This window comes from Dermacentor silvarum, chromosome 2, assembly GCF_013339745.2.
Source record: "Dermacentor silvarum isolate Dsil-2018 chromosome 2, BIME_Dsil_1.4, whole genome shotgun sequence".
Lineage (NCBI taxonomy): Eukaryota > Metazoa > Arthropoda > Arachnida > Ixodida > Ixodidae > Dermacentor > Dermacentor silvarum.
The window spans coordinates 247915219-247937924 of record NC_051155.1 but is presented as its reverse complement, the minus strand read 5'-3'; the positions used below and the strand labels follow the sequence as shown (position 1 = coordinate 247937924).

The 22706-nt window shown below is 40.8% G+C and overlaps 1 protein-coding gene across 1 annotated transcript in view; it reads right to left on the bottom strand.

The window, feature by feature from the left end:
* Positions 1–15801: 15801 nt before the first annotated feature.
* Positions 15802–22706, bottom strand: part of LOC119443069 (protein FAM117B) — a 205256-nt gene continuing 198351 nt past the window's right edge. The window contains exons 6-8 of the mRNA XM_037708213.2: positions 21944–22100; positions 20898–21036; positions 15802–20050 (exon numbers count right to left, since the gene is read on the bottom strand). Of these exons, the coding sequence (XP_037564141.1) occupies positions 19867–20050; positions 20898–21036; positions 21944–22100 (480 nt within the window). The 3' untranslated portion in view covers positions 15802–19866. The remainder of the gene's footprint in view (positions 20051–20897; positions 21037–21943; positions 22101–22706) is intronic.

Here is a 22706-nt window from a genome sequence, read left to right as displayed (position 1 = left end):
ATGCTAATCGCATTAAAACTGTTTTCACAAGGCTGGATTTTTGTGTGGGGCAGGAGAGAGTGGAACTATGGAACTTAAAAGCAAGGGTAGCTTGTTTGCGGGTTTATGGCAGCGCATCGTTGAAGCTGAGTCAAGTGCTGCTGACTTAGTCGATGCGGCCAGTAAAGCTAATGTCACGGAGTAATGCACAGATGAAAGGTGCAATGTCTGTCTGTGAGGCACAAGGCTTTTTCAGCAATGAATCAGATGAAGAAAACAAGACCGCGAATCCAATACCACCACCTTTTAGTGCATGAACTGCAGTCGAGTGCAGCCCATTGCTGAAACTGCTGGTCTTCGGTACAGGCCTCAACAGTGATCACCTGCATGCTTTGAATAATCTGGAAACTGCAATTGTTGGGTCAAAATTAAAGAAGAAAAGCGAGTTTACTTATTACTTTGGAAAGCAATGAATATTTTTGCCATTTCGTTGGCTTATTGTTGCATGTCCACCTAGTAGGAACGGTTGGCTATAACAAAGGCATCCTGCATGATCATGATTTTTATTAGAAGTGGGCTCGGCTGTATCACTACAGACTCTTGTACGTGCATATTATATTCTATGCATACTATACCGACCATGCTTTGCCAGTGGGAAGAGCTTTCACCATGCTGTTTTCTACACTGTAGCTGTTAATATTGTAATTTGCCATCAGTGGATCAGCATTGGCACATTCCCACAGCTTGCTTTTTTTTTTTTAATGCTGGATGCATACAAACTTGCAAGTGGTGCTAAGCCTTAGGACTCAACATGAAGGAACCAGAGAGTCAAGGTAGGTGAACACTCTTTCAGAGCGAAGCTTTCTTTGCGAACTCTCCCGAGCTTTCCCAACTGTAGCTGCTGGGTGCTGCTGTCTTGCTGAATAGCTCACACGTAAAAAAAAAGAAAAATTTAATTGCATGCCCGATGGTGGGATCGAAACCCCAGCACAGCAAGCAGCCTGATGCTCTCATTCTCAAGAAACTAGGTGGGCACTGCGGTATGTTATTGCATGCACTGCTTTAGCGGCATTACAGCAAAAGGTGGTTTGGCACGTCTGGTACAAGGGCGGATAAAATTTGTAAGCAAAACAAAATTATGTAGTCTTGCGCTGCAGTACTGACCTTCGCATAATTTTTAATTAAAATGAATTACTTCCACCGTGACAAAGCTCGCCCCTGCATATTAGTCGGCTCAGCGTAACCCTTTCTTTTTTTGCTCCTACCGTGGGTCGCGTGCATATTGCCCAGGCTAGATTCATCTAGCGATGGTGATTAGTGCTGTCGCGCAACAAAAACAGGGGACAACCTTTTCTTAGACCATCGTTTCCAATATATGTTGCTGTGTAAGCGGGTCATACCTATTTAAAACTAAAACAAGAAAATTGATAAGTTTAGGATTGCTGGGAACTATACCGAATAAGTTGCTGGACCTCTAAACCACTGTCTAAACCATGGGGGAAGAAAAATGTCTAAACACACAAAGAAAAATAAGGACGGGAGAGGGGGGGAGGCAGACGTATAAAGGCAAAATGCTTACACACATTTCTGCATTTTCTTAACATAATAGTATTTTTATTATTACGCTGATAAAATAATGTTTTCCGAGTGACTTCCGGTAGTCGGAAAGTGCGTTGAACGGAAATGGTATTATGCTAACCTAAACAAAAATTTTTTTTCTGTATTATAATGTGGTAATGAGACTTACCTGCAAAAAGTAGTGCAAAACATGCTTGGCAATAACATTTATTTATAGTATTTACTGCTACGTAAATACTGTATTTTCCAGGTCACGTTTTATTTCCGAAATTTTTATCGGTATTAAATTCTGAGATTTTACGCGCCAAACCCACCACATGATTATCAGGCCCGTAGCGTAGGACTCAGGATTAATTTTGACCACTTGAGGTTCTTTTGTGAGCACCTAAATCGAAGTACATACGAGCGTGTTTGCAATTCGCCCCCATTTAAATGCGGCCGCCACGGTAGAGGTCTAATCAGCGACTTAGAGCTAAGCAATGCAACGCCAGAGCGACTGGGAGAGCACATCGTAGATATATTTAACAGACAATGTTTGTTGTTCTCATAGTGCTGACATTAATAAAGCTAACACTCGAAAAAGCCGGCAGATCCCACGCCCTGTGGGAATCAATGTTATGCGAAGCGGTGTGCGGGGAGCCTACCAAGTTAAGGAAACGACCATGGCGGCTCTTTCATGACCTGCATGACACCCCTGTCATGACATTCATGTCGCGAGTCCTCGGGAGTCTCTTTAGCTACACCTAAGAGACCTTAGGGCGAAAGCTTTAGTCATGCTCATAACTATGACTTCGACCATCAAACCTTTAGCCTTCCCCTTCACTTAGTACCCACGTCCGAACCCATTTCAGTGTTTTTGAGCATTAATGTTTTTTTGCTGAGTTATTGTCATTTTTGCTCAGTCATGGTCATGACTACGACTTCTACCACCATCCTTTAGTGTTTCCTTCACTTAGTACCCGCGTCAGAACCCATTCCAGTGGCTTTTGAGTGTAAATCTTTTTTGCCGAGTCATTGTCATTTTTGCTGAGTCATGCTCATGACTATGATTTCTACCATCATCATTGAGTGTTTCCTTCACTTAGTGCTCACCTCCGAACCCATTCCAGTGGTTTTTGAGTAAATATTTTTTCGTCGAGTCATTGTCATTTTTGCTGAGTCATGCTCATGACTATGACTTCTACCAGCATCCTGTAGTGTTTCCTTCACTTAGTAGCCACGTCCGAACCCATTTCAGTGGTTTTTTTAGTGTAAATGTTTTTTGCTGGGTCATTGTCATGACCTACATGACACGCATGTCATGATATTTATGTCATGATCTATCACTTATGTTTGTCATACACTCCTGTCATACTATACCAATTTTGGTGCACACCAAGTTAACGAAACGACCATGAGAGCACAAAGTCGTAGGCGGCTAGATAGATAGATACTGTCAAAGTAGCAAATGTTTGCCAAGAAATGCTTCGCATTTCAAATATACAGATGCTAATTGGAGAGCGCCGTGCTACGCGAGCAAGCAGTCAGAGCGCGAGCAAACGCATGAAAATTAAGCTATTCTAGCTGGAGCGTAGTAGATGACAAAGGAGAGTCCCCCATCTGACATCACGGGAGCACCTTTCGCAGCGCCGCCATCAGTAGCGCATAAGGCCAATATAATTAAATTTTTCTAGTACACAGGAAGGGGGAGGAATAAAAGAGGGTAAGAAAGAAGCCAGTGTAAAGACTGGTTGGCTGTTGGCAATGCTCGTGTGTTTGCATTTAAACATTTAAATTTATGGAGAAAATACAGTGAAGAGCCTACTGAAAAGGCTTCATGTTTAAGACAGTAAATTCGCTCTTTCTAACGTAGGGCATATTATACCTGTCCATAACCTTGCAAGCAGCACCCTCTCGTACTAACATGCAAAAACCATTTTTATTTGCAGAGCAGTGTGCCAAGTAAACAGCCCATTTTCTCCGTTTACCTTTGTCCACTTGTGCAATCCAAGGTTGTGTGAACGGATGCCTTTATAAGTAGGCAGCCAAGTACGGTGAAAGAAAATAGAAATGCTTCTGCAATTTGATACAACTTATTTTTATTCCCTATAGAAACAACACTTCGGGAAGAGCAGCAATGTCGTGTGGTGTACTTTGAAAGCCACTAGGAATAGCAAACTGTACCAGCAGCGGCTTCAAGGAGATCTGTCACAGAATCTTGTCAGGAGAGCAGTTCCACTTTAAGTCACTTTTTTCACCTCAATGATTTGTGGCCCCATCATAGTTCCTAAAGTACAGCAGCACAGCTTCACTACATTGCGCAACACTCATTATACATTGTTGCAAGACATTCACATTTGCATCCAGCCTCTGGCATCTTTCTTTATCTCTCCCTCCTCCCATCCCAATAAATTTCGTGCATGCCGATGCTGCTTCTTTGCTTACTGTTGTCACCTAAGCTCTAGTACAGAACACCAAGGCTGTCCTTGACATCACAAAAAAATTTATTTCCCAAGACAGGGACCAATTGCAGCTGCACAAGGAAACTCTGGCAGCAAGCTTGGGACTCCAGGTGGTGCTGACAGGGACAAGCTTTGTTGCTTTACCTCGCACTCAATGCTTTGTACTTTGCCAAGTGGGCAGCAAGAACTTTGTGGTGCCCAAGCAGATACAACAGCTTGGTCGAGTGCTGTAAGGGGGTCAAGCAAACTTTCTGATCACATGAAACGGCCAAGCCTTGTTTTATTTGTCTCAGAATAAAATACGTTTCCATTATTTCATAATGACAAGCAGTTTTGCATATCCAACTGCTTGCCAAAATTGTAGCACAGGCAGCCACAATAATCTCTAAGCTATTGATGTGTTTTATGAATTACTGAAATGTTGGTATTCATGTGAAATGTTTTCATTTCCTTCATGAAAGTAAGTTTTCCTTTTGAAATTATAGTGCAAGCTATACTAGCCCTATTGAACTAGCAGTGCTTTACAAATGACAACCTCTACATAATGTTAATGAATTGAGTTCAACACTTTACCACTGCACTGCAGATACAGTTCATTATGCTAACAATGAGAGAACAGCTTGCCCTTGCATTTAAGTGTGCATCGTTTCCAGATGCAGCAACTTGCATCCCAAATAAATGTCCCTTAGTGGCTGTTCATGCTGCACTGTGTAGCATCAATCATGTGAATCAAACAAAATTACACAGCCATTTTCATCCCCTATCCATAAATTTTAATAGCACTGCTCTTTTACAGGAAAAAAAAAAAGGGAAAAAATTCCCACTTTTTTCTGCATTAACAACAAAATAATAGATGCACCAGAAAAGGAAGGTGCAAAGTAGCAAATGTGTTCAAATGCTCTTTTCTCACTATTACTGTTGCAACTTGATTTCAAGTGCACATCATGTAGCTGACCATAGGTCAGGTCATGCAGTTCCGTGTTCCAAATGCATCTTGAGAACTCCAAAGTTGCAGGCATCATATTATTAACTTTCTTTCATTTGATAACCCATCTCAGATTTCTGGGAGCGCAGAATGCCATCCAATGCCGGCGAATTTCCTAATCTCGTGGCATCGCCTAGTCGTATGGTGTTGTCCATGGCTGCATTTGCCTTTTTATAGCACCTGCTTTATTATTCTAATGGACCATCTGTTGTCTGCTCTACTTATTGACTGACCCAACTCCAGTTTTTGCCCTTAATCTCAAGTAGAATATCAACTACTGGCACTTACTCTCTGTGACTGTGTGATTAAATACAGATTGACATTACAACCTCTTGGGCACCTGAAGTTATGCATGTAGAACAGAAAGTCTGCTTGGTTTCTTTGTCGAAGGGCACCACACTAACAAGGTGCACAATGCTTGGAAGCATTTCTTTTACTTGAATCACTCGTCAGCGCAGAAGTTGTTCAGGCAGTGCCCCATGGGACAGCATCAATTGTCAAAGGGACAAGTGGGTCATTGGTGCTTTTGGAGAGGAAAACACGGAGTGCCCAGTAGGTGAACATAGGTGCAGGTACACATGGGTTTGTACTTGAAAAATACTGGGATTAGACGACTCCCTTCCTCGTCTCTCTACTTGTTCTGTCTTGTCATGGGCTCCTCGCCATGCACAGCCCACACAGGCTCAAAGAGCTCTCATGAAGAAAGGACGGGATGGCACCGATAGCCACCATCGTTTATCATAAAGGTGCATGCGTCAACCTCAAGCGCTTAGAATGAAGGTGAATTTGTGGAAGGCCAGGAGGTGCTTGAAGCGGCAAAAGAAAAAGAAAAGGATAAAAGGATAGTCAGCGACGAGCAGCACGAGCAATAATAAAGGTTTATCAGAAAAAGAAAAGCCAGTTAGGAAAACTGATCCGAGCCCTACAGGACACTCAACTTGCTGGAATGCTTGGCTTGTATGCCAATGGCAACTGAAACATAGTACAGGAAATAATTCTGGGTGAGCTATGTTTACTCAAATACTGATTTTTTTTTTATTCCATTATGTTACTGAGAAACATCTTGACTTGAAATGGCAAGAGCTTAAATGCCGACAGCTATTTTTACTTGTGTGTGCTAAGAAAACTCCCATGCAACAAAATGAATATACACAATTACAACCTTTCCAAAGCAGCAAACAGCAAAGCACAGAATAAATGTTTTATGTGTAATGATAGAAAATATATGCTCAACGAAATGGAAAAGCAGCTACCTATGACTGCGCGAAAGCAGCATGGAGCAAAGCACACAAAATTGTTTTAACTGTATTAAGCCATGAAGCTGCTTAAAAAAAGTGCGCTGTTTAGTGACACAGATTTACTCTCTCGCGCTTTTTTTGCACTATATGAGGCCACTATAAATGCCCAGGTAAGGAAACGGGGAAGAAAAAGAAATAAAAAATAAAAGCTGCCACAGTGAGATTTGTCATCAAAGAGGTGGTGAGTAAATGCATCCCACTTGTGCATTCCAAATGGCAATACTTTTAGCAAATGAGCTTATTTTTCAACATAGATATGTTGAGTAACAGTAAATAAGTAAAACGTAACAAATTTCAAGTGCAAGCAGCACACCTACTCAGAGAGAGCTTCGGTGACATATCACTGTCGCATGGCTTTTTCTGTGAAATAACCAAGTGCAAGCTTGCTGCTAACTGTACTACACAGTTGATAACGGCACAAAAAACATTTTGTGTACTCCCTTTCTTGTCGTAAAACACGCACACAGAAAAAGAATGCATGTTCCTAAAAAGCAAAACCAGGCTTGAACATCACAGATTTCCTTGTCGAGTATGCACATCACATATTGTGCCACCCTGTATGTGAAAGAGGGTGACGCTAGTTGCAGAAAGGTGAAAAGAAACATGGCGCAAATCTCCAAGCAATGAACAAGAAGAGAATGACAGACATAAACAACTGAAAAGGATTCCCTCCGTCCCTCCCTCCCTCCCTATATTCATTAATTGATTAAGGAAGCATGTATGCCATACATGAAGTTAGAAGGATGATGAAACCATATAACATTTAAAAGCACTTTTTGTTGGTCCCTGAGGGCTTTTTCTATGCCATCTTTTCTGTGACTAAGACATTAACGAAACGAAATTTCCCTGTTACGTAAGCTTTCTTTCTTATTTATATGTCGTGCCAAGGGGGAGTGCACTTCATCATGAAAGTGTTTCTCCGAGAATTTTTGCACATCCCCATTGTGGTTTGTTTGAAGGAGCTGGAGTATCTATACCAAAACTATCAATACTAAATTGAAGTGCTGCCTTGGTCAAGACACTGCGAGGTCTTTGTTACGAAAGTATTTCTACCCCTCGCGCCGAAGCATTGCATACACGGGGACACTCAGTCGGATAACCATCATGTGATCGGTGTGCTGCGGGTTCATGTCTACACGAGAGCTCACAACACCCAAAATGTTCTCCTGTCCTGTCAACTAACAACAAGAGTCAATCAAAGTGTTTTAAATCACACTTCTGAGCTGATTAGTGCTTATCCTAAACATGAGACTGTGGAACGGCTACGCGGGGCTGTTGAAATGGTCACAGCAAACTGTTCACTGGCTCTCACAGCTCGGAGGCAATCCCTGTGCATCACTTCAAGCACTACCAACACTCGCTCACTCGCCACTGCTTTTCCACCTTTCCTATTTCCATCGAAAGCGTGCACCCAGCATAGCCAACACAATATCCGATTCTTCTGTCATCACTAAGAGAGTTCTCGACTTAAGCAACATCTCGCTATTTGCTTACATCATTTATAACGACAATCTGCACCGAAAACAGTTTCATCATCGGAAAAAAAAAAAAAAAAGCAGCAGCATTCAACGTTCAATTGAGAATACCCTTCTCAGAGAGCACCCCTGTATTCATGTCCAATATCTTTTACAGAATCAAACTAAGCTCTTTCAGGCACACATCTTGTTACAAGTATAAATACAGGAACAAGGTGCCGCTGGTTGTAGACTATTGCAACAAATGGGAACACAAACGACTAAATATACATAAAAAATACACACACAAAAAAAATCTGCTCTTGACAAGAAAGTTGACAGTTCCATTAAACAGACAGAAAAAATAGGAAAAGAGACCTCACAGGTGTTGTAGCATACAGAGCATGTATATAATATATATATAATATGTATATAACATTCAATATTTACATGAAAGAAAAGGAGAAGACCATCTTCTTCTGCCTTTCTTTTCTTCAGGTACAAGTTTTTTTTGTCAATTTCTTTCTTTTTACAACTTTCACCCCCAGAAACACTCTTTTGCACAAGACTACATTCCCACAGTGATACTGGCATCGCATGCGACAGGCAGCGTGCTAAGAGTCTAACACAGCTAGGGGACACATCTTTCCATTTCCAGCATCGAAAAACTTCAGTGCACACACACACACACACACACACACAGAGTGATAGCTGCTCAGTACTAATGACTGCACAAAAAACCTGCACATACCAAAAAGGCAGCAGCAGCAGTAGGCGCAGATTTTTAGGTACATTTCACGAATAATGTCACAGTTAATTTTTACACCCTGAAGCTACAAGTGGGACATGCTGTAATGGAGGGCACTAAGTTGATTTCAAACTGTCTGGGGCCCTCTTTTTAACGTACATGAAATCATTAGCACAAAGGCATTTTTGTCTTCTGAACCCACTGGAATGCAGCGCCTACTGTTGGGAATCGAACCCATAACCTTAGTACTCGGCAGGCGAACATGGCCACTGCGTCACTGTGGCAAGCTGACAGTAGGTTGGAGCAAACATTGTGCAGGTCATGACCTGCCTGAGGCATGCACATTAGCCAAGCCACCATGCAGTCTGGGGGCATAAAGTTCCCTCTCAGCTCTCATGACCAAACGACTAGCATTTTTGCTTTTGTTTTCTGTTTTCCAATGCACCGGGAATTGATAAAAAGAAGATACAGCAATTAGCTCATCATCAAGCGAATTCTAAGAATACAAGATACCACAGCATATAGGCACAGCCAATGTCACATTTTGAGTTCCAATTCTGAGAGAATGGGTCACTGGATCAGTTCCAAAGCTTGTTATCAATGGTACGCAATGCAATCTTTTTGTGCATGAACAATTGAACAGAGACAAGACAGAAACCATATGACAAACAACTCTCGCAGAACTAATCCTCCTTGGTAATAAACTGCCGACATTTACTTCTGTGAAAAAAATATATATCTATAGCCACACAACCTTCTTGTCATTGATGAGCTTTTGTGCCACTTCAGTGCACATAGCGTCATTCACTGGAGGGTAAACATAACTGGTGTTCAGGCAAAAGAATAGGTGAGCTTAATGCAGTTCTAGCAATGTTGTGCATTCATTGTCAGCTTTCGTTACCAACTGGAGTATACATCATTAGTGCTGTCGCTTTGGGCAAAAAATTTCTCATTCAACAGTATGACTCATGATTTTTTTTTTCTTTTTTCTCTACACACCTCCTCCCTCTAATGTGAGCGACAGACCACACATGCAGAACTTATTAGACCAGCACACAAGAGCAGGCTGGAATGTCAGTTCAATCATAATAATGCCCATTGTGTGACACAAGATGAAAAACAAAGCATGCTTATGTGCTAAATACAAGATTCTAAAACATATTCAGCCCAGGTCCACAAAGCTTATATTGTGCAAGAACGAACCACAAATGGCCATCATTATGATGTTGTTCACTGTCACTAGCAGCACTTGCCTAGATCTTGTTCAATCAGGGGCAGCTGTTACCACTGTGATGTTCTCATTATGATGTTGATTATTATTACCAGTAGCACTTGCCCTAGTACTGATTGTTCAATTGGGAAATGCTGTTAATGTGACAGAACTTTTGTGAAACTGGGCCCTTAGCTAGGCCAGGAAATTTCTTAAGAATGCACATGTGCGGACAGTGGATTCATATGGTTGCCAACTCGATAAATGGCACGTTACACCAGGGGTAGAGGGGACATTACTACAGCAGCTGCTAAACACAGCAAGCATCTGTGAACCCTTCATCGATAACTGACAGCCAAACAATGAAAGGCACAAAGGAGCATCTCAGAAACACTGAATCATTAGTGTATGCGAAAGCTTAAACACAGAACTTGGCTGCGAAACAATGAAATATGTATAACATACAAAAGCTTACATATACTTAAGACAAGTGCATTATTATGAAAATGGCGACCTTGCCAGGTTTCTGAATATCTCACAATGTACCGGCTTAGAGAAATTGGTCCGCAACTACTAGCAAAAAAAAAAAAAAAAGAGGTTCTTTATATATTTCATATTATGTTTTTTATCGGGTCAAGCTAACACATGCAAGTCTCTGAAGGACTTTGCAGTGGAATATGTACATTGTACTAGGTTTCTTAATCCGAAAGCCACAAGACATTCGAACTTAATTTGCTACCCTGCACTGGACTAAGTGATTACAATAAATTTAGGATTCTGCTGAAAACATTTCATTTTGTGTTACAAGCTCTTCAAATCAGCAACTACAAATAAAGAAAAACAAGAAAGAAAGAAAAAAAAAAGAGAAGGAGAGAATGGGGAGACGGAGGAGCGGATTGGACAGCCACATAAGGTAGTTGAAAAGTATTCCCTTCTTTTTTTTCTTTTGCTTTTTTACTTTACATAGCGGAATAACTAGTTATCACACTGAATGAAACACTAGATTCTTTGGATATGCACATAAAAAGAAATCAAGCAAAATGCAATGTTACACAAACACCAGAACATAAATGTTGTAGCAAGGAAATGGTTTACAAAATGGCTATGCATCATTTTAGCAATGTGCACACACACATTTTAGCACATACAAATAGAACATACAACAGCAAAAGAATATTGCAAAGTGCTAAGTTCTGACATAAAAGTTTTTATCAAGGTTCAATTAATGCTTTATAGGCTCCCAACTTAGAAAACAGTATAAAGCAAAACGAAGTACATTGGAAACAATGCAGGCAGTGCCCATATTTTTATGGTTTTAGAAGTGTAAACATTTTTTCTTTATGACAGGGAAAGAGGCATGTAGGTAAGAGGTCTCGTTAGAAATCATATCTCAAAAAAAAAAAAAAAAAATTAGAGAGAGAAAAGATGCTATTGTGCAGAACAACCATGCAAAAAAAAAAAAAAAAAAAAAACAGACTTTCAAGCTCAAATTAAACTCTCTGGTTTCCCCAAGGTCCGTACAGAACATATGTCAAAGGCCAAAATTCAAGGAGGGAGAAACAAACCTTATTTGTACACATACATTGAAAAATAGTGAAACATCTTTCACAGCTACAATTCTTGGAGCTAAGCATCTGCTGAGTAGGACACACACGTCATGCTCTTTAGGTCGCTTTTCTAAGCTGAATTTCTCACTGTAATGATGTCAACCGCCTTTGGCGTGATGGTTAGTAGTATGCAACTTTAGCCAATGATACTTGCTGTGTAAAGAAAAATGGCTAAACATTGCTTTCTGCCAGGCATTTCTAGAGCCTAAGGCTCTAAAATGGAGCCATGATGGGTGCGGTGTGAACAAAATGGGGGTATGGCTCTTCGTCGCTTGATCTGGCTTTGTCTAGCTCCACGATGACAATGGTGATTTAAACAAGCCTGTTGTCAGTGGCTGTGGTCATGGCACATAGCAAATAGTTTAGAGACAGACTCAAAAGAAAATATCTAGGATTTTCTCCCAATAGACAGTGTCCATGGCATAGCCCCTATACAGAATTGGTTACTTTTAAAGTTGAAAAGTCCATCCCCACTTTCAAGGGGCACATATATTTTCAAAGAGTTTCAAGGGCCCTTGAATCCCTTTTTCTAAATTCGAGGGTTTTCAAAAAATTCAAGGACATGTACGAACCCTGTCTCCCTCACTGTAAAGCCTACAATGAATTGCTCTGTAACAAATAGCGAGCATAGCCTATTACCAAACGCAAGTTTTTAGGTTGAAGCTAAATGTGACAATGATGCCCCAACAACATTACAAAAAATTATACAGATGACATTCATAAAAGATATTCACTGCTCTTAATAAACAAGCTCAACGTTTTCTATTCTTAGTTTACAAGAAGACCTGGCTTGATGCAAGGCCATGAAGAATGTTGGCTTAACTTCCCAAAAGTGTTTAATTGCTAAACTTACCATAAATTTTGAGTGAGAAAAGAAGCAAATGGCAACACCACCTACAAGCTCACAAGAAGCAACAAACTTTGTAATTGTAGTCTGAAGCAGCTAAACTTTAATAGTATTAACTAAGAAGCACTTTATAAGAGAATAAAAGCACGCAGCTAAAACAGAACAACGTATTTATGCAAGAAGACGGCAAGTTGGGCCAGTTGGTTGGGATTCATCTTAAGTATCGTAACAGCGCAAACAATACAGGGACAAAAGGAAGGAAAGACGCCGTGTTGTCGTCTTTCCTTCCTTTTGTCCCTGTATTGTTTGCGCTGTTACGATACTTAAGATGAATCCCAACCAACTGGCCCAACTTGCCGTCTTGTTGCAGTATATTTCTTGTACTCAGGGCAGCGCCGTGCTGTCGTCTTTCCTTCCTTTTGTCCCTGTATTGTTTGCGCTGTTACGATACTTAAGATGAACGTATTTATGATTTTTTGCCCTTGCATCGAATCTGATGTGTCCACAAGAACTGTTCTTGCATTAACGTTACCTCAACAGTTATGCACTGTGTTATTAGATTTCAGCCACTAAACCAGAGATGCAAAATTGCAACACATGCCTCAAGTTTATGATGTGCTGTGAATGTCTCAAAACAAAAAGAGAGCAAAGTGTGTCAGACAATAGCAGTGTTAAGTGCCTTGTTGCTGTTTCAAGCAAAGCTTCATTTCGCTCAGTAATATGTACAGATGTACTTTACAATGTAACACAGTTTTACAATCAGCCCATGTGCATTCAAGAAGGAGCAAAAATCTCATAACTGCTAAGTGTATCACCCTTCCAATTCATCAAATATGTTAAAATGATTCAGCATAGTAACTAGTAACTATAACTAAAACTATTGCGTTGACCTGTGTGACAGCTGCAACCCTCCAACTTAATGTATTCTCAACACTCTGATATCACCTAACTAGATATCATCTAACGTTCCCCATACCAAATGAAAAATTCAAGCAAATTGAGCACTTCTGGTGAGCACTCATGCACAGTTCTAATTTGTTAAAAGCTGGAGCTTAACATTTACAAATGAATGTTTGGCTAACAATAAATTACTTTTTGTCAGTGTAGTAGATGCATTGCAACTGTTTACATGAAATTTTGATAGGCAGACAGGGCTACTACACAAGCCAATATGGTCCTTTTGGGCTTGAAGTGAACCCTTTAATAGACAGTGCTAGATATTCATGTCTGAAATTAATTTTTAAGAACATGGGGAAAGCGCAAGTGCACCTACACCAACAACGAACTCGTGGAAAAGAAGTACATCACTACATGTCTATTATTTGAATGACATTTAGTTCTTGCTGGCAAAAGTATGCGTTAACGATTTCTTTATTTAATTCTTTTTTATGCGTATGATTTAAGCAGCACAGAAGCTAGAAAATTATGCCCTCAATGGAATTTTTCAACATTAAAAAAAATGCTTTTCTCCCACTTTCTTAGGATACCTTTTCGTTATCAACCCTGCAGGATAAAAAATGCTTGCTTTAAGTGGAACAAAAAAATAAACATAGGTTCACAAGAGAAAGGAAAGAAGACACCCAGGCAGTTAGGGTTATTGCAAGAACAAAGAAAGTGAGCCGAGCCACAAACTGGTGGCCACTGTCACTGAGCCACACAATATACTTGCAACGACAAAGGTTTGTCGTACTTCTTAACATGAAGACAAAGACCAGATTGAAAATATTTGTTCTCGGAGCTCCATGGCATGTCTGAACAAAGATAGAAAGCCCCAACAGAACAAATGCAGCTTAATAGAAGTTAGTGAAAATACAGCGATGTGAAAAAAGCTCAAATCGTACTCACAATGGCTTTAAAAAAATAAATACGGTAATAGTTTACCTTCCCGCAAAAAAGATTTCGAACCACAAACCATTTAGCCCTAAAGACATGAATCATCAATATTCCAGGTCTCTCCCTTTAATAATTCCTTGGTTTACTGCCACTTCTACTGAGTCGCATAATAGAAGTGCCAGTTATGCTCAACTCTTCCAGCAACACCGCTGGATAATTGACACTCGATTTTGGCAAATAGGTAGCATTTTACAGTGAGGCGAGTTTAATACCACATACGCAAGAAGTACTTCCCTGTTTCCTTCAAAGTGCGCATAGCTTGGGGCAATGCCACTCAGTACGTGGCGATATTGAAGCAACGGGATGGTGGTGCCATCTGTGGTGGAATGCGTCTGTTACCACAGTGGGGACAGATGATGCCACCATTCAGTTTCACGAAAGTAAATTTCTTTAGGAGGCATTGTCATAAACAATGAGCAGTTTGGCCAACTTGTGAAGGAAACAAACAAGTAATGTTCACAAACATGTCAATAAACTACACCCACTGCAAAATGCTACCTTTGTGCAAAATTTGAACGGTAACTATCCAGTGTTTTTGCTAGGTGAGTCATGCATAACTGGCACTTCTATTTAGGCAACTCAGCTGATATGTGTAGAAACTATGTTGAACTAAAGTAACAATTATCATGGAACAAAGCAGTGTTAAGCAGTCTACTTTCGAAAGATGCAAGAGAAGCCAATGCACATTCAGGCTTTTACAAAGAAACAGTACATTCTGGGGAAACAGTATATTGTGGGCTCTGATGTCCACAACGCAATATACTGCTATTCTTGACCTAAAAGTGAGTGAACAGGGGGGGGGGGGGGGGGGGTTGCTCACTATTGTGCATATATATGGCATGGCATGAGAATTTTGCTGACAGTAAGAAATGCTCTTATACAACAGACCCTCTTCTTATTTTCCAAGTGTGCTGTACCACATTGTACATCTGCCCAATTAAAGGAGACACCTGGCATCATTCAAGTGAAGACCGAGGTGGAATTAGGCATGCTAGATGTTGGCTGTGGCACATAGCTTAATCACGAGTCACTTCTGTATGTTTCATACAATAAAGTGCACACACTGTATGTGTAAGCACAGACTGAAAAAATGGCCATGTTGCTATTATCTCGGTACTCTGCCTTACAGTAATGATAGCTTTACAGTTAGTGAAAGAAAGGTATATTTTAAGGAGATGGACTCGCATCTGATTGCACCTTTTTGGTTGTTATCATCACTCTCTTTTAGACAATCACTGCTCCAAGTTCGACTAACAAAATTTGGCTGACTGAGGGCTTGACAAAATTTGCCTCATTTTCAGCTTTTCTAACTTTCAGATGAAGAGCTGCTGCTCAGGTAAAATATGCCCGGTATGTATAACCCAGAGTTAAGTCCAAGACAACTGCTAAAGCTTGCAACTGTGGTCACGCGTTCCCTATTCACATGAATGCAAAGCAACCACAAATGCATGGTACACAAAGAGCGCAGGTGCCGTGCTGTGCACGCATGACGTGCGTTCATGCAGCATTGCACACGGTACTCTTGAGCAATGATTCACAAAGTGCAGTCAAATAAATGAGACTTTAAGAGGAAGCTTTAGCTCGGGAGCTCCTATCTAAATACATGGGAAAGGTGAAATCGCTTTTCTCGGCAACCACTGCACCAAATTTGATGAGGTTTGTTGCATTTAAAAGAAAAAGTTAAAATCTAGTGACTGTTGGTAGCGAATTCTTTATTTACACCGTCTACTTTTTAAATAAAAATTGCTGAAAATCATTGATTTTTCAGAAAGTGAAACTATCATGTTTACAACTCTAACTCAGCAATTAAAAACGATATCACAATTTTGTCTATTGCATCTGATAGTACATCTAAAGCGGACACAATTGATGTATTATACATGGCTTTCAAATAGACCACTAATATGTGAGTAGGACTTTTGCAAAACCCTTGTAAACAATGCAACAAATTCTATAAGATGTAAATTAATACATCAGATTTGTCCGCTTTGGATGCTCTAACGGATGCAGTTTACAGAACTGTGATATCTGCTCTAGGTGCAGAGCTATGAATTTTTAAACTCTGTGCTCCTGTTTTTTTCAGACTTAATTTTTGAAAATTCATTTTTAAACCTCCAGGCCCTAAATCAAAATTCCATTTCCGCCAGTCAATAGAACTTAATCTTCTCTATGAAATGCAGCAAATTTCATTAAAATCGGTCCAGCGGTTATCTCAGAAAAGCGTTTCTGCATTTTACATGTATTTGAATCGGTGGCATCGGAGCTGGGCCCGAGCTAAAGCTTCCTCTTAAAAACATAAAGCCATATAGATAGGCAAAAGGCTGCCATAGGCACTATAATGATTAGTCAGGCAACAGAAAATGACTAAGCAGTCTGCGGACTTTATAGATAAATGTCTATATACTTTTTTGAGACTACAAAACAATTTTTGTAAGAGAATATTAAGAAACAAGGAGAAATTTACTGGAAGCCATTCAGCTGCAGTGTAGCCTCATCTGGTCTTCGCACTTTTCATTCAGCAGAAGATAACAGCACTAGAATACCAAGCACTATAATGCTAGCAGTTTTCTTTGTCACCTTCTTATTCACGCAAGCTTTTCATAGATTTTTTTTTTTCTTCAAAAAGCAGAAAAGAGGTGAAACATGGAAAGTACGCACAGCACAAAGCTTTTATGTCCTCATTACTCTCACCTTAAAGGAGCGCACAAGTACATCTAATGAAAAGCATGCAAGGTGTCTTGTATTAAAGGGCATCTCTTCACAAGTATTTTCCAACAAATGTTTTTGAATGTGCCTTGTATGAATGGGATTATCAGCAACCAAATGCTGCCACTGCCACACCTTCACAACCTTCCCCTCCCTTTTCGGCATCCAAACTGAGCTCAAAGTTGTGGTGTGGTGTTATTTCTGAGGGAACAATACCGACAACACTCTACCAACCATAGCACAGCGCTTTCATATAGGCATGACCTCAAGATAGTGTGGTGCAACTCTTTATCAGGAAGCGTGATTCCATACGCTAGAGTATCGGTGCAGTGGTCTTGTTCTTGCCACTAGAGAGTGCCACCACTTCGCCAGAAATGAGATTCCTCTGGTTTTATTTCTACTTCAGAGCGAAGCCAGCTCCCAGCTGTGCGTACAGGGATATTTAGTTCAGATATTCATGACAACATTGTCTGGTTACCATGTTCAAGAAGTCCTGCGCCCTGCATGAGGACTAGCACTGGGAATAGCAATGTGAAAAGAAAGCAAAACAGTCGAAACATTGCTGCAGCAGCCAAAGAGTAATGGCGCATAATAATAGCTGCAAGAGGCAGAGAAACACTAACTTAAGCTAGCTAGACAGAATTCACTTCTACGATTTAAAATATATCATTTTTAGCATGACTCGTGGCCTGGTACGCCAGGAAGGATGCAATATCTAAAGGCCTGTGGTAATATCACCATGCAATTCCCGCATCAGTTCTCCATGACATCCCAGTCATTAGCAGTGGGAGCTAGTCGATTATCGATCACCAGGAAAAGAATTACATTTTGAAAATATGCAATGACTCAACATAGCAACTCTTGCAGACTATTCCTGCGAATGAGGGGCCAAAAATGCACAAGTATAACATCTGTGACACAACACCTATGTCATCAGCACCACCGTTTAGACACGAAATTCAGGAAACGAAAAAAAAAAAAAAATGTGTTTAGAACATTAAGCTACCAGTCTAAATTAATTTAACGTATCTCTCTCTCTAACATAACCTTAAAGGTTGAACGAAAAGTGAAAGATAACCTGTTGAGAAGTATGTCCATCAAGGCTTCACAAACTTCGAAATTTTGCTTCCTGCTATAATTAAAGAAAGCATAAACAGATGCCTCCAACCAAAAATGGTGCCAGTGATCCTAACAGGCAAGCGAGACGACTACGCAATGCATTAATGATGTTTAAAATAACTGCTTTAAAAAATGGCCGAGGTTCCATTTCTTTTTGAACATTTAAGTAACAAAATAAGAAACTTATAATCTTTTGCCAAAAAAGAGAGAATTAAAGTAGCCTCCCTGAAATGCTTAAAGGCATTTAACAAATTTTATTTGAAGATGTATGTCGAAGAATACAGTACTACAGTCTTTGAAGTTAAAACCAATTTCAGAGTGATTTTTGTGTATCTACTAGTAAACGGTATCTTCATTGTCAATGCTTTTCTTTTGGACCACAAGAGATGATCAAGATCACCTAAAATGTTTAATGGATTGAAGCTTTTATCTTTGTTGCTTTTTTAGAGGACAAATAACACCAACTGCGCAGAAAACAGTCCTCTCATTTAAATCTGCCCGAGTGTTTTCAGGAATTGTGCCGTCACAGTAGCACATCGAAAGTGTCCTAAATGCATTAGTCTACCCAGGCCTGACAACCACCTTTCGAACATTAAATACCGGTCAAGTTATTCAGCTCCAGTGCATACTGAGAGATCATGAAGATGATTAAGCATGTGACATATCATTGGGTTCAAGCAATCAGTGAAACTAGCAGGTCAGTCAGCATACTACTGGCCTGATAAGAGGTACTTGTCCAAACCGCACCAAAAAATGGTTGGCTTTGCTTTAATCAAAGTTTGAGGCACCATGAACACTAAGCAAATATGTGAATTCATGCTACTACCACAACCGGGCAGTTATGCTAGTAAGTTCCATGGTAATTTTAGACAAATGGTAAGCCAGAAAATGCATTGACTTGCGCTTGATTTCAACATAATGAGAAATAAATAAGACAAAGAGAAAGCTATGTGGAGAAACCAACATCATTTGTATTCATTTGCGGGCTGCCATTGAGAGCTATGCAAAAATAAAAAGCAAGTGCCTTGAAATTTAAACCTGCCCGAGTGTTGTGTCTCAAGAACACACAAAATACAAAAGGAGTCTCGTAATATCAAAGCTTATTAAAGCCTTAGTGTCAGAACTATGTTATTAGAACTGCAGTGAAATGATCAGCAGAATAATGAAACAAGGATTTAAAGAAATCATCACTTTGTGACTTGTGATAGCCAACTATATGGTATACATGATGAAAAAACAAAAAGGAAGAGTTATAGTTAGAGCCCAGTACCAAACATTAGCTACTGCAGCTACAACAAATAAGCACTGCAGGTGCCACAAGCAACACAAGAGGCTAAACAGGCTCCCAGTCAAGAACTCTTCTTTCACTAAGCACTACTCCTTCCTGTATGTTAAGACCAGATTACAACGCTGGTTGCTGTTCCAAACTGCACAAACGCATAGTAATAATGTACACATAGCTGCCAAACACAGCAAGAAGGCGAATAGAGAAATTATTTCAGGCATATCTGCACTTCACCCACATCTTGCCACAAACACAAATTACACTAACACATAATGCAGCCTGCATTCATAAAGTCCTTGTGCCAGCTGCCAGTGAGCCTTTGTTTGAAACCTTCATCATGCACAAAATGGTGCTCCCTCTGGCAACACAATGGCTGCTTTGCCATAAAAATGAAGAAGTATGGTCGAGGCTATAAAGCAGGCTTCTTTTCCTCCCAAGGGAGCGTGAACAAAAAGTCAAACTGCAAATCTAGAGAGGATGGTGGCACAGCAGCATTCTTGCTCGCGTCACAGTGGGAGGCAAAGTGAAGAGCTGCAGCCAAGAGTGCAGACTTTGCTAGCCACCACAGCAATGGCACATGGGTGACGACGAGTGGGAGAGGGAAAGAGGCATTCTCATGCAAGGAGGACTCTTCCTTGAAATGCCCTTCTCTCTTTTTTCCATGGCACCTTGCTGCCTCCTGGGGCTGTTCAGAGAAAATACGGGGGGTGCCTACTTCACTGGAGCCTCTCGTTGAGCAGGAAAGGGTCGACAATGGGCCCCGGCCTGTGCACCCCCTGGAAGGGGTTCCGCACGAGTGGGCAGAAGGCTGAGCTCTGACTGGGACGCAGCACGAACTGGCTGCTCGGCTTGAGCACACTTTCAGTACCATCGCCCATCATAGGGCTGGTCGCGGGCTTCCTGAAATACAAACACAAGAGATGTGTTGCATTTGTCCTCGTTTGTTTAATGAGTCATCACATTTCAGCACAAATTGCCCCTGTGGTATCATGGCAGGCATACGTGAAAATGTCCCTTATTAGGAATAGGGATGGGTGGGGTGGGAGGACCAAATTTTCATCATTGCCTTTACGTGCCAGTTAACTCTTTTTTTTTTTTCTGTAAGAATGCACATGACACTTTTCCAAATTAGCTGCCTTTCAGAGACATCTGACATTCCTAAAAAAAAGACAAGGGCCCACGGTGCACTCTCTCTGTGTAGTGCACAGGAAAATCTAGATGCAACAGATTATTTTACATCATAATGCCACCCCGTCTCTCATGAGCAGGTTGAGAGCCAAGCAAATTTAGTTATCAGAGTAGTTGGTATGTGATTATAACATATTGATTATAACTGCTGTATCATCTGCACAGCTTATTATATATCGTAGGCATCCTTATTGCTCCAACCATGCAAGTAACAGCTGATCAACCACGTTCACAAATTGCCCAGATGCAGGACAAGCTTTGATTCAATAGATTGTACCTTGTAATAGGCAAATGCATGTGAACTAGTGGCGCAAATAGCTGTCTTCAAGCAAGTGCATCATTCTTTGTAAAAGCACATTTATAAGGCCTCTACATTACAACATCAAAGATCTGCTCACTCATCTGTTCTAGCAGCTCAGGTTCATTGGCAATAGGACCATAATGTTGAGGGGAATCTGGAATACTGTCGAGTTATTCGAAACAATGCGCAATATCTAAAAAGAGCCACCTGCTTATTTTTTCTAGACAACTCACTTTGCTCGACTTGCTGCATACGTACCTTCCTTCATCAATGATCTTCACCTTCTCACAACCGTCGGGGGGCTCCCTAGTAAGGAACTTGTTGATTTGTGGGCTGGTTCCCAGCTTGCTCGTGTGACCACTTACTTCCAAGTCTGGGGAGGCACTTTTATCACATTCTGGAAAGAAAAGCCAGAGCACTTTTATGCAAGACAGTTCCAGTCATACTATTCATCATAGTATTCGGCTATGCAAACACCACCTCGTAGCAATGACGGCAAACATTTATCCGCACAAAATATCGTGGATTGCGGAAAGAACAGCTCATGATAAAGTTTCCGATAACGCCATGGAAAAAGTCGTCATTTGGCTGTCTGCAGACATTCTTTATCTCAATTTCTGTGACACAAAGATGTTCGTTACTGATGAAAGCCACTCAGATGCACATCACTTGCTCAGGCTCAGCATTTAAAACCTCTATGGTAAAGTGAAATGATTCCCATCATGTTGTTTATGCCAATATCAAGCATCATAATAAATTATACATAGACAATATTTAAGAAGAAAAAGAAAGCCACCTGATCCAGCTTTATATGTGAGTGCTATTGTCCTGAAAACTGATGCTTAAATCAATTGTGATATCAGAACATCAGCAACACACAAGTGTCTCAAGAAACAGCGTGTGGCAAAACAGTTCTTGCAGTGCACTATGTGCTGCATGAGACAGAGATTGAGACAGAAAACAAGGACGTCAACCAAAGCCACAAGACGAAATTCAGGAGAGGAATCAAGCAGAGATACAAGTGGCGGTTCTCCCGAGTTGCACAAAATGCACGAATGTGGCATCAGTGCACAGCCGTAGTTGAGAAATTGCACTGGAGGCAAGCACTAGAAAGGCTGATCCAACATAATGCTCGTAATGAAGATGATTGATAGGAAATGCTTGAAAATGTCACACAACATAAGCACTGAGCTGTCAGAGAAGGGAGTGACAGGGCATACTGCACAACATTGCCACAAAGGAAAGTGCAGAGGGTTCCACCTTCGCAATTCCTCACACTGCAAGCGATTTCAGCAGTATCTTACCTAGGCTGTCCGGACGAGAAGAGCTATGGCGGGAAGGACCGTCAACAAAACCGTTGCTGCCATCGCTGCCACTGGGTGTTTGGGTGTCCACACTGCAGGTGGAGTGAAAAAGTTCCGCTATGGGTGCTCGGTGACCTTCTGGTGTAGGGCCCATCACCTGCAACACAGAAAAAACACACAGGTTCTTCATATTTCTGCATGCCATGCATAGCACCTAAATGTGGCTATCACAGTAGTGGGGAGCACAGAAAAGAGACAAATGAGAAGGAAAATTGGAAAATGAAGGCAATGAGACTCCAGCAGTAAATGTAAATTCATTTGCTCGAGAGTAATCTACACTGAGAGCTAGCTTCAAGCTAAAAATTTGCATGAGCTTGTGGCACATAGCCGCATTGAGAGATAACGTAAACAATAGTTAAAATAGGCGCCATAAGTTATCTGTGCAGCAGTCACAGTAAAATGCCTATGCAAGCTGCCATTAGCAGCAAAATCAATGTACTATTGGCCAAAAAAGTTTACGGACCACGGGATCTCAGAAAGCGGTAAATATCCGAGCAGCCTTTAAATGTAGCCAGTAAAACCGTACATCACAATGCTGTTCGCATATACTACCAGTACAGCTGGAAATGGGAATACCAGGCTGTGTTTTGAGGCTGCGGAGATATTCAGCTTTTTGTCAGATCCCTTGGTCCGTAAACGTTTTTGGTCGATAGTACAAATAGAACAGGACAAGGTGATTCAAATAAGATGCATCTGTGAGAAA